The sequence below is a fragment of the Narcine bancroftii genome, chromosome 6, assembly GCF_036971445.1.
Source record: "Narcine bancroftii isolate sNarBan1 chromosome 6, sNarBan1.hap1, whole genome shotgun sequence".
Lineage (NCBI taxonomy): Eukaryota > Metazoa > Chordata > Chondrichthyes > Torpediniformes > Narcinidae > Narcine > Narcine bancroftii.
In genome coordinates, this window is record NC_091474.1 from 226,056,662 (window position 1) to 226,070,069 (window position 13,408).

At 37.3% G+C, this 13,408-nt stretch overlaps 1 protein-coding gene and 1 long non-coding RNA gene across 7 annotated transcripts in view; one reads left to right on the forward strand and one right to left on the reverse strand.

The window, feature by feature from the left end:
• The window catches only part of wasf1 (WASP family member 1), a 125,858-nt gene that overhangs the window by 37,547 nt on the left and 74,903 nt on the right, over positions 1–13,408 (reverse strand). For 4 of the 5 annotated variants that reach the window (XM_069887590.1, XM_069887588.1, XM_069887587.1 and 1 more), the window contains one exon: positions 2,391–2,556. In XM_069887590.1, the coding sequence (XP_069743691.1) occupies positions 2,391–2,523 (133 nt within the window). In that variant the 5' untranslated portion in view covers positions 2,524–2,556. Of the gene's footprint in view, positions 1–2,390; positions 2,557–5,803; positions 5,826–13,408 lie in introns of those variants that run through there. The other variant, XM_069887589.1, reaches the window with a different exon arrangement.
• Positions 5,958–10,136, forward strand: LOC138735545 (uncharacterized). 2 transcript variants are annotated; one of them, XR_011339757.1, is made up of 3 exons: positions 5,958–6,306; positions 6,424–6,687; positions 10,014–10,136. It is a non-coding gene; the product is annotated as an uncharacterized lncRNA (long non-coding RNA). The 2 variants fall into 2 exon arrangements; XR_011339758.1 differs by having other exon boundaries at positions 6,424–6,463.

A 13,408-nucleotide genomic window follows, 5' to 3' on the forward strand; every position in this document is an offset into this window, starting at 1 on the left:
GTCCAGAAGATCAGATGGCATTGAATTCAGGGTGAACAAAGCTAAATGGATACAGAATTAGCTTGACAGTGTTTTATTCTTGCACTACTTGCTGTACTATGAAGAATTTGACTTTCCTGAATAGGACACAAAAAAAAGTTTTTTCCATTGTATCCCAGCACACGTGACAATAAACAATTCAATTCAATATTAGAAGTCAAGACTATGGTAGTGGAGGCTTGCATTTCAGTTGGAGGCCAGTGGTGTCCCAGAGATTGGTGCTGGGTCCACTGTTGTTTATCATCTATATTAGCAACTTGGATGACAATATAGGCAACAATGTTTAGTAAGCTGGCATTATGGTGGACAGGCAAGAAGATTCTCTGAGATTACAACAGGATTCAGATCAACTGGGAAAGTGGGCCAAGGAATTACAGATGGAATTTTACTTGGACAAGCGCAAAAGTGTTGCAATTTGGTAAGTTAGACTTTGATAGGTCTTGCACAGTAAATGGAAGTAGGCCCTGGAGAGTGGTGGAAAACAGAGAGATCCAAGGGTTCAGGTACATAGTTTTTTGGAATGTCACTTGAAGAAGGCACTTGGTATGGTTGCCTTATCATTTAGATCATTAAGTACAGAAGTCATGTTGGAAAGGGAATGTCACTTTACAACTGTACAATATATTAGTCAGAGTACACAAGGTATTGTGCACAGGTTTGATCACCCAGGTATAGGGAAGACGTCATTAAGTAGGGAAGGGTACAGAAAAAATTCATGAGGATGTTACTAGTTTTATGAGGAGAGGCTAGGTCTTTTCTTCCCCTGTGCATAGGAGGCTGAGGAGTGACTTCATAGAGGTATACAAAATTATTAAGGGGAATGAAAAAAGTAAATTGCCTTAATTTTTCCCCAAGGGTAGGGAATAGATTCAAAGAGAGAGAGAGAGAGTAAAAAAATTAAAAGGGACCAGAGAGATATCTTTTTCACACAGGTTTATGGAATAAGCTACCAAAGTAGTAGAGGCAAGTAGAGTTACAATGTTTAAAAGATATTTAGATATGGATGAATACAATAGGTCTCGAGGGATGAGAGCCATATGCAGATAAATGGGACTAACTTAGGTGGACAAATTGGTCAGCATAATCATGTTGGCCGAAGGGTCTGTTTCTCTGCTGTATAATCTATGACTTTAAGATCAGAGTTTTAAAAAGTCACCAAGATGGTGTCAAAGATTAAAAAAACTGAAAATCAAGTTTGGACATCTATCCACCAGTGCAAGAAATTGGTGTTATATATGATATTTATCTGCAGGACTTCAAATGTGAATCAGTGAAAGTTATTTATTTCATACTCAATCCCCAAGGCCCAATTCTCAAAAGATTGATGAATGCTTGTACCTGCTCTTGAAGCCTATTCATAGTTGGAATGAAACTATGGAGGCTTGAAAACTAACAGCAGATAAATATAGCCTAACCTGGTGCATGATTTTTAAAACTGACAGGCACCAGATCAGAATTGCTTTTGAACCAATTAGGTCCTGCCCCTATCTTAACTGTTGTCAGAGATGAATTAAAAATACATTTAAATTGATACAAATTTTTTTTAAAAGCTTGTACTTCCCTCCATTTTTCTTCACTAAAATTAATGGGATTTCACCATATCATCATGCAGATTTCCAACTGCAAGTTCAAGAAAATCTATGAAAGCTTGCGGTCTCCTGCTGGATTCCATGAGACCAACTGGAGAAAGCAATTATTCCATCAGCTGTGATCAAATGTGCAGTTCTCTATTATGCATTGATCGATGTCTTCTCCTTCATGCATTTTCATTTAGTTAAATTTTTATTTGTGTCACCTGCACAATTCTAAAAGTTGACCATTTTTAAAAAATATTGTGTAAGGCATGCAATGGACAGGAGCTATGAAGTCTGACAGGTGGCTTTTGAATATAACCATAGAAATTATATCTCTGTAGTTATAGACTAACTCAAGCCTTCTGTTGGCCATCTTTTTTTTCTGCAAAACTTTTAATTTTCTTTCATATAATCTCAAGCATGTGATTCTTCCCTCCACAAACAGTATCAATCAATAGTCCAAGAACATAGATGAAAATCACATACAGCATTCCAAAAGTAAAATTTAAAAATCTACATGGGCGATATTTATTGCTGACTGTATTTTATGGTCTGAATAAGAAGTCTTTGAGAATTTAAAAAAAACAATGAAGACTGTAAAAAAAAAGCTTTAATTAAATTAAAATACATATTTACCATCAACGATACACCATACCTAACATTTCTGCTTATTTCATAGTGTTGAGTATTATGACATCATGTTTTAGAGTGCAACAATAATTCACAAAATGAAAATTTAAGGGAAAATATATTCAAAGCGAAAGGCAAATTACTCACTGAGGCTGCTTAATTGTCGGATTACATTAGCTAGAGAAAGGTTAGTGACGCATTCCAGTTCATTACGGATATTTCCTGGCAGTACTGTATGGCACAAATATCTTGGTTCTATGTTCCTTTTCACTAATGGCATTCTGAATTAAAATTACAGAGCAGAGCAAGAAACCTGGTGGGGTGGGAAAGAGAAAAGAACATTTGTTAGTCTGCCAAGGAAGGAGTGGAATAAATACCACAGCATTACTAAAATATACTGCTTTTCATCCTTAATTCCTAATCATGACAAATAAAAATATACTGGATGTAAATATTTCATTTTCACCTTTATGACCCAATTACTTTGCACTTCACAACAACAGAGTATTTCTCTAGGAGAGAAAGCAGGGTGAGAACATAAGAGGACATTAAAATCCATGAAGGCTGTATTCAAACAAATAAATAAAATTTATGAATACATTTGAAAAAAATTGAAAATATCTCTGCCCCAACCCCCCTACCATTCCCATTTCAGCTGAGCTCAGGTTATTTAAATTAACATTTACCCAGATGGTGGAGTTAAAATGTCATTCTACCACAACATTTTGCACCTTAGTAATTACTCATTCAGGCTTTAACAAGACATCAAATTTTGGACAAATTTGGAAAATAATTGTTGAAGAAGATATTCTGCAGTCAAAATTTAATCTTCTAGACAGGAAACCCAAAGGTGGGTTTTTACCTTTCATTTAATATTATTCTTAGTGTTCAAGGGAAAGTAAACTGGTTGAACCTTCTTCCTCATGAATCTCTTTGTTCAATGGATCATGCTTTGTAATTCTCACCAGTTCCAACAAAGTTCCACCACCAAACACATATTCCTCTCTCCTCCCTTCTCAAGAAGGGTTGTTATTTTAAAAGTTGCAAATCAAATGCCTACTGTGCTAGCGTGATTTACATCTGTACCAAGATACAGAGAAGAGCTTTCTTTTGCATACCAAAGGCACTTAGTTGGCGGTAACAAAGATGTTTTCGTACCCATCTTAAGAAAGCTGAACAGTATCCTTTGCAATCATGTCAAAATGTAATTATAGCCATTACACATGCTGGTAGGTCAAAAGTTCGTTTCTCAGTTACTTACTGATAAATTTGTAGTGACAATTTCAGAATTTAAAATCAAATACAATTAATGATTTTGACAAAGCGTTGCACGTTTAGTTGCTAACAAAATAAGAACCTATGGCATATTAGAAGATTGGCTGCGTGTGTGGTCACGTGATCCGAAGGGAGGAGTAGGATGTGTCCCCGAGTGCTCCTGGACCAGGACGAAAGAAAAACACCTAAAAATTAAATTTTGAAGATATTAAAAGAAAAAAAAAGAATAAAGCCCCAAACAGAAGAAGTTGGGAAGAAAGAATTCTAATCAGTCAAAAACGGCATCTAGACCAGTGTAGAGCTACAAGCGTAAAAACAGCCCGCCTTGACAACAGCAAGATGGTCCGGGAAGCCCTGAAGGTGGTGGGCTCAGAGCCCCAACAGCAGTGGCAGCGACCCAATGTTTGGGGAGCCCCCACCACTCACCCAGCATAGTGGCAGCGGGAGAAGTTGGTGACCACAAGAACATTGGTGGCGCGGTCAGGGACCGGTTGGCAGAAGGCATCGAGTCAACGGAGGGGCTGAGAGAGAGTCAGCTGGCTCGAAGAGAACAGCGGGAGTGTGGGCTCGGAGCCCAGGGACAGCAAGCGGAAGCGCATGAGACCTTGGTCCCATGAAGGAGGTGCAGATGAGCGCGCCACCAATGTTCTTGTGGTCACCAACTTCTCCCGCTGCCACTATGGTGTTGGGCTGCACAAGGTAGCCAAGATGGCGGTGTCGGGAAGAAGAGGGGACTCAGAGTACTCACTGTGGACAATTTTAGAGGCAATGGAAAAGAGTCTCTCATTGGACTTGGGCAGAAAAACAAGCCAGTTAAATGTTGTTGGACAAATGTCATTCAGTATTAAATGCTTTTCAAGGGAAAAATAACAGAATTTGAAGAACAGGAAATAATGAGGACAGGAGAGGGCAACTGGAAAATGAAGCTACAGAATGGGGGGCAGAAAGGGGGCACTTATGGCAAAGAACTGATATTCTTGAACATTATAGCTAGTGGAACATGCTTAAAATAGTGGGTTTAAGGGAAGGAACAGAGGGGAGAAACCCCGTAGCCTTCTTTAAGCACTGGCTTCCGGCGACTTTGGGGAAGGAAAGCTTGGGGGAATCAGTGGAGATCGAAAGGGCCCATCGGTCCTTCTTTGCACGTCTGGGCCCCAGACAAAGGCCACGCTTTGTGTTGGTACAGCTACTGCGCCACCAGGACTGAGAAATTTTTTTTAAGAGCAGCAGTCGCTGGGGCAAAAGCAAAGGGAGGGCCCTTGGAGATGGAGGGCAATAAAGTGATTTTTTTAAAATCCTGATATCCTGTGTCAAATGAAGGATTTGGAACTACTGAAAAGGGTGGCAAAGCAAAAGGGGTATGACTATAATCAGATACCTGGCAAACTTGAAAATAGTAATGCCGGGAGGAGAGAGGAATTTTTCTCAGACCCAAAAGAAGCTCAAAAGTTTGTCAAACAACTAGCAATATGTAATAATCAGCAACGGGAATAATGCTCACGAAATAATGACAGTAAAGAATAATTTGCAGGTTATGTCAGTAGTAGGGAAGGCAAATGCAATGTTAGCATTTATTTCAAGAAGATATATGATACAAGATGATACAATTTACAAAATCAGGGTGTAATAACAAGGTTTTATAAGGCATTGGTCAGACCACATTTGGAGTATTGTGAGCAATTTGAGCTTCATATCTAAGGAAGGATGTGTTGGCATTGGAGTGCGTTCAGACGAAATTTACAAGAATTATCCCAGGAATAAGAGGGTTAATGAATGAGGGGTATTTGTTGGCTCTGGACTGAGACAAGATGGAATTAAGTGGATGGGGGGGGGGAAATCTCATTGAAATTTACCAAATATTGAAAGGCCTAGATAGAGTGGATGTGGGGATGATGTTTCCAGTGGTGCGAGAATCTAGAACCAGAGTGCGCAGCCTCAGAATAAAATGGGTGTCTCTTTAGAACAGAGACGAGGAGAACTTCCTTCATCCAGAGAGTCAGGTATGTGTGGAATTCATTGCCAAAAATGACTGTGGAAACCAGGTTATTACTGCTTGATTGGGTACATTTAAAGCAGAGGTTGATAGGTTCTGATTTGTAAGGGGGTCAAAGTTTACAGGGAAAAATAAGGAGGATGGAGTCGAGAGGAAATATACATTAGCTATAATCAAATGGCAGAGAAGACTCGTTTAACCGAATGGCCTAATTCTGCTTCTGTGCTTCATGTTCTTACTTGCCTATCTAAGTGACAAAAATTTTTAAAATGATACTAAAAAGCACACAGACCTTACCATTACCACATTGAAGAAGTTTAGGTAGAGGGAGGTTGCCTTTAAGGCTGACATCATCAACATGAATAGAACAATTTGGGCATTATGATTTCAACATAAATTTGAATTTGCCAAGGAATGATTGGTAAATATTGATTGTTTGCCATGAGTTCATCCATCAGCTTATATTGTAGCCATTACTTTAGGTACAAAACTAGCAAATGACAGGACATATGTTTCAATGAAAAAGCACGCCAAGAATGTGATCGAATATTCTACACTTGCTTTATCAGAGCAATATTCAAGCAGCAGCTTTACTGCCAACTCAGCCACCATTCTAAACATGTATTATTTTTGCTACTCAGGTTAAAATCTTAAAATACATACCATTTGCAGTCAGGGAACATGGCTCATCTGTATTTTAATTCTTATGAACAAGTAATGACATTGCCATTATTTATTTTAATATTTAATATAAAAAATACCAGCTTATGTTACGAGATTCAACTATCAATTCAGGTAAATCTATTTAACCAAGAACCAAATTGTTTGTGGTGCCTCTAGAGGCAGAGCTACAAAGGAAAATGCCTGACTCTCATTGAGATGAGCAAGAAACTGTTTTATTCTCTTTTTCAGACCACTTTTATGCCACTTCCAGTTCGGCCATCCCGAGAACGTAAGTGATGTCATGATGCTCCTGACATGTTTCTTAGCTCGCAGGCTTAGTCCCCAAGGTGGAGGGGGTCTAGCGCCATCATAGCGCAGACCCCCGGGACGCGTGGTTGACCGACATTATGGGGACGATTCGAACATGAAGCCCCGGCAATCCCCCCCACCCCCTCAACTGCCGCTACATTGTTTACAAATAGCCACTAATTAAAATCCAGAAAAATAATCCAGGTAAGAGACACAATTTATAAGGTTAAAGCTTGATCATCCAACATGGATGCAAATCATAACACAGCCTCACATATTGATCAATATCTCTGTGGTTAATGCATTAAGATTAATATTTGTTAAATGGAGGGCCAGAATGATGTATATTATTTAAACAACATTAAATGGGGGGGGGGGGGGAATTTTGTTTTTATCTTGAATTTTATTTTTGAATTTTTTAATTGTTATAATGTGAAATCTACCTGGATTGCTGAGGAAGATGACCATTAACACGGTATACAATGAGTATTTGGTTGACTGAGGAGGTGCAGAGAGAGAGGTGAAGGGGCAAGGTCGTTGGATTTGGACTAAAGTAAATATCAATGAGTAACATACTGAGCTTTCTTAGTTTTAATGTTAACAAGCTGAATGGATTTGTGAAGAGGAAGAGAATATTAAGACGCATTAAAAAAATGAATGTAGATGCAGCCTTTTTTTTTAAACAAGAGACTAATTTAACTGAAATAGAACATCAGAAATTAAAAAGAGATAGGGTGGGATATGTTACAGCTTCTTCATTTAATTCAAAAGCAAGGGGAGCAGCAATTCTGATAAAGAACACTTTTCCAATTATGATACAAAATGTACTCATTGACCCTGTAGGAAGATATGTTATACTTTATTGTCAATTGTTTTCAGAATTCTGGACTATTTTGAATGTTAATGCGCAACTCAATTTGGCAGGAGCACATCAGAATATTTTAATAGCTGGGGATTTTAATTTTTATCTGAATCTAGTTTTATATAGATCATCTAGAACAGTTACAAAAGCAAAGGCAGTGAGAACCATCTTGACATTAATGAAATATTTGAATTTAATAGATATGGAGAAGAATTCACTCAAGAGAAAGATAACTCTTTCTATTCAAATAAACATGATTCTTATTCAAGGATAAATCTATTTTTAAAATCAGCACATCTTCAAGCTAGAGTTAATCAAGTTGATTATAAAGCAAGTTTTATCTGATCATTCACCTTTATTAATAGTATTTACAATGTTACATAAAGAAGAATCAATATCTAGATGGATATTCAACTCATTAAAAAGACGAGATTTTGTGATTTTGTTATAAGGCAAATTCAGATTTTCCTTGAGACTAATTCTTATTTGGTTAAATAATAAATTTATTTTATAGAATGTGATGAAAACATATGGGGGACAAATTATAAACTATACCTCTAAAATTAAGAAAGATTACATGAAAGAAAAGAGATAACATGTTTATAAAAGGATTTGCAAAGATGGGTTCTGAGAAGGCTTATATATAAGAAACTTCAGTAAAGTACATTTCAAACATATAGAACAGAGAAAGCAATAATGAGAACTAACCAGTTATACTATGAATTAGGTGAAATGGTTCTTAAGGTTCTTGCTTGGTAATTGAAAACAGAACAAGTTTCAAGAACTTTTATTGCAATTAAAACAGAGTTAAATGTGATTAAATGTGATTATGTGAAATTAACAAAGCTTTTAAACAATTTTATTTTCAATTATATAAATCTGAGTCACAGAGCGATGATAATAAAAGATTTATTGACACAAATAAGATTACCGATGTTAACTTTACAAGAGTAAATAGAGGTGCATGCCCCTTTCACATCCTCCTTTTATGGATGTATTAGGTCAGGCGATGGTAACACATACGGTCCCAGAATCTATCTCTACTGAGATAATAATGGTAATACCAAAAAAAGAGATCCTTTAAAGACATCGTCCTATAGACTAATTTCCTTGGAAAATATAGATAACAAGATAATTGCAAAAATCATAGCTAATAAATTGACAAAGTTTTTACCAAAGTTGATAAATATGGATCAGACCGGGATTGTGAAAAAAGAGAAAATCTGCAGATAATGTAACTAGATTACTTAGTATAATACATTTAGCACAAAAGAGGGGAGACTGAAGTGTGGCAGGGCTTTGGATGCAGAAAAGGTGTTTGATTAGAATGGGATTTTTTTGCTTAAGAGTCGGAATGGCATGGCATGGGTATAAATTGGGTTAAAGCTTTATATAATAATCCTAAGGCTAAAGTCCTAAAGTTTGAGAATGTATGTAAATTGAATTATATATCTTTACTTAAGAAAATTGGTGAGGATTTGAATAAGTGGAAGATATTGGCAATAACATTATTGGATAGGGTTAATTGTGTCAAAATGAATTTAATTCCGAGAGTAAAATATTTATTTCAAATATTACCAACAATGATACCACAAACGTCTTTTCAAGAATTAAATATATACATCACAAATTTTCTTTGGAATGGTGAGATGTCGAGAGTTTCTTTAGACAAATTGACATGGATATTTGAGTTGGGGGTTTACATTACCAAATTTAAAAAATTATTATAAGGCAGCTCAATTGAAATTTTTGACCTCTTTAAACCTGCATGGTTTAAAATAGAAATTGATAAAACTGGAAAGAGGAAATCAGAAGATGTTATATATAAATGGAAATCAAAATTATTATCTGGGGAGAGGGACACACCCTTATTGAAACATTTGATTAATATTTGGAATAAGGTAAACAACAAAATTGGAATGCTGTGCTGCCGAAAATGCCTTTGATACAAAATGGACTTATTCCATTCTCAATGGATAATTAGTTTTTAAACATTTGGTCTCAGAAAGGAATTAGATATATGGAAGAATACTATGCAGGAAGAAATATAATCTCATTTGAACAATTAAAAAAAGAAATATGGGATACAAAATAATACACTTTTTTGTTATTATCAATTACGGGCTTACTTAAGAGATAAATTGGGACCAACAATGCTATTACCAAGATGTGGTGATGTAGAAATGTTGATACATAGCAGATATATCAAGAAATTTATTTCAGCTATGTATACTTATCAGACTGTTGAAAACTCACAAATCTTTGTCAAGTTGCTTCCTGAGAAATGTCCTTTCATATGAATGGTGGTCACAACTCCCCTTTTTCTTGTGAATGGGAAAAGAAATACATGACTTCCACGAGTCCTCCAAAACCCAAGCACAATAGTCACAATCTAATGAAGCAATTCTCCTGATTCTTTTACCCAGATATGGGTCAATCAAAATGACCATTACAATGGTCAGGATGGTTGAATCATTCCCTTGACAAGAATAATCAGCAGAATTGTCCATTTCACACAATCTTTCTACCTCTGTGTTATTCAGATTGCTGGCTGATCAAATTGAATCCTGTTTCTTTCAGTGTCCTAATCATATGACTCAATCAGTTAATTCACTCTCACCATCTATTTTTTCCTGAATAAACAACCATTGTTCTTTTTTTCTTGCAGAGTATCAACTTTTGCTTCTTGTCAATACTTGCAGTGCCACTCCGTCTCACCACAAGCGGCGATTGGTTGCAGCTTCCACTAACCCTTAAAATGACAATCACTCTAAATGAAATGTGAGCTAAAATATAGAATGAAAAATTTTTAAAATCTGGAGATAATGGAACTTTGAAATAAGTTTAATTTTTAAGTAGATTGATCCACTGTGTGAGAAATGTAAAATTTTTGAAGCTTCTCTTACCCATATGTTTTGGGAGCACCCAAATTTAGAGAGATTCTGAAAAGACATTTTCCAAACTTTATCAATGATTCTTAAGATTAATTTAGAACCAGGAGTCACGTGATGCTGAGAAAGGAGTAGCAGCGAAAAACCGTAGCTCCAGGAAAAACAAAGTGAATATGAGAATTAAAAACAGCCAAAAGACTCCAGAACTTTAAAAAAAAAGTACTGGAAGAAATAGAGAAACATTACAGCAATGGGGAAGGACAAAAAGATTGCCTTAAAAGAAATCCCAACTTCAGTGCTCCACGAGGATCAAGAATGGCGGACTCAGGGCAGGGAAGATGGCGGAGCCTGCCCAACATATCCAGAGGCAGAGAAAAAAGGAGTTGCCATCAACCCAGCAGGCAGATGGGCCACCTGGTCCGCTGAGATCCCGAAAGCACACTGACAGGCTCGGGAAAGAATGTGGATGCCACCGGAGAGGAGGTGACGCCCTTGCTGCAAAGTGAGCCCCATGTGCGGAGGGAGAGGAGGGCTGAAGGCAGTCGGCATCAGGAACAAGGGTGGGGTGAAGGTTGGCATGAGAGATAATGATCCCATTCCAAAAGACCGAAAGGAACAAGGAAATGGCACAGGCAGCGCCTCCAAAGTGACCCTACCTGCAGAGTAGGGCGAATCTTGTGGACAATGGCGGGGATGCAGCAGTGACACAGGTGACTCCGAGCCAGTGGTGGTGGCATTGGCAAGCAGCAATGCGGGAAGCAACACGGTGGAGGAGGATAGATGTACTAGAAAATTTAAGTAAAATAAATAATATAAAAATAATAGGGGTAAAAGAGAAGATAGAAGGAAGAGACTCAATAACATCTTTTTAGGAATTGATCTGAGAGACATTGGGGAAAGAGAGAATTGGGGGAGGAACCTTCAAATAGAAGGGGCTTGTCGATCCTCTCTTCCAAAATCAGGTCCAGGACAGAGACCTCACCCTGTCTTGATTAGGCTTACAAAATATCAAGACAGAGAAAAAAGTCAGTAGGCAGCTATAAAGAAAGGGGTGACCCTGCAAAATTTGAAGGGGGTAAAATCCTCTTTTACCTGGATTTAAGTATGGCACTCTTAAAAAAAATGCAAAGCATTTGACTCAGTTAAAAAAAAAGCCCTAAGAATCAAGGGAATTGGGTCCACTTTATTATATCCAGCAATCCTGAAGGTATTTTTATGTGGGGGTGGAGGGAAAGCTTTTTTTTTAATATAGAGGCCAAAGTGGCACTAAAATATGTAAATACTCTGGCTGCTGCCTCAAAGAACCCCTAAGGGAGATGCCAAGAGAAAGAATTAAAAGAAAATTACCTCGTAAATAATTGGATGTAAATACTACAGAAATATGTACGACAAATTATTTATCAAAAATGTTCCTTTTACACACATATGCATATATATAATATATATATATATAGCAAGCTCTGGAGTGACTAAGACGGTGGTGAATTGAGAGGACGTGTGCAATGTGCATGCTCCAAGATGAGAAGGGAGGTGGTGCCAAAAGTTTTCGGGCTGGTGCCAGGGAGGAAAGGAAGAATAGGAGCTGGGGGAAAAGATATATGGATAATATGTTATTTGTTTGTTTTTTTAATTCTTGCTTTAGTTTTCCAGGACTTATTTTGAATGTAGTTGGCAGAGCCAAAAGAACAAACATCATGGACTGGATGAGGGACAAATGTTTTGAGAGAGAGAGATAAAGGGAGGGAATCTGGAGAAAGAGTACTGGGCAATGAAGGAAACAGTTAAGTTCTTGAGCTTCAATGTCAATGGCTTAAATGGGTGGGAGAAGAGGAAGTGAGTCTTGGTACACATTAAAAAAAAATGCAGGTGAATGTGGTCTTTTTACAAGTGACCCATCTTACAAGTACCAACCATCAAAAATTAAAAAGGCTTGGGTGGGTCATGTGATAGCATCCTCTAATTCTAAGGCTAGGGAAATAGCCATTTTAATACAGAAAAATGTTCCAGTAAGGGTGGAAGCCCCTGCGATAGAACCCTGGACACCAATGAATATATACGTTCCCAATTTTGATGAATAAAATAATTGTCCAAAAAGTAATTTTACACTTCGCAGAAGGGTGGGAAAATGTCTTAATTGGTGGGCATTTAAATTTTTGCCTGTATCCGACATTGGATAAATCTGAGAAAAATGTAACAAGAACCTGGGTGGCAAAAAACAACTCTAGCCCTCATGAAAGAGTTAAATCTGGTGGATGCTTGGAAATGATAGCATCTGAAGGAGAGGGATTACTCCTTCTACTCGAAACAATGTGATTCTTAGCCAGTATTGACACTTCTAGCCTCGGCCCAGCTCGAGGGCAGCATTGTAGAAACTATTATCAGATCATTTGCCTTTGACTTTAACTATTGTTATGCCAGACAAATAAGCTACGGCGTACAGGTGGCACCTTAATCCGTTGTTATTGAAAAAGAAATGGAATTTTGTAGTTTTATCAGAGCTCAAATAGAAATATTTTGTGAGGAAAACTGTACCTCCACTGCCAACAAATTTATTTTATGGGATACAGTAAAAGCTTATCTGAGAGGACAAATAATTGGATACACTAAAAGCATTTAAAAAAATGTACACGAGGGAGGACAATGAATTGGAAAAGGTGATAACTCAATTGGAAAAGGATTATCAAAAATCAGGCCCTGATGAAGAATATAGAATGCTAATAAATAAAAAGCTCAAGTTCAATACCCAGCATATAAAATGGAAAAATCGATATTGAGATCCAAAGGTATTAAGAGCTAAGGTAAGGTACTGTCTTGGCAGTTGAGGGTGGAGGAAACTGCAAGGATAATTAATGCAATCCAAAAAGAGGGAGACAGAATCTCTTATAAACCAAAAGAAATAAATGAAGCATTTAGGCAGTGCCCCATGTAATTATATAAATCTGAATCAACGGGTGATTCTGAGAAAATGGAGGAATTTCTGTCGAATTTGGAATTATCAAATTTAGAGCACAAGGAACGGGAAGATTTGGATACTCCCTTCTCCGAGGAAGAAATAGTATAAGCCCTGAGCTCGCTACAGACCAATAAGTCTCCGGGAGAGGATGGGTTCTCCCCAGAATTATACACAGAATTTAAAGACCTTTTGATACCATTGTTCATGGATGTAGTGGAA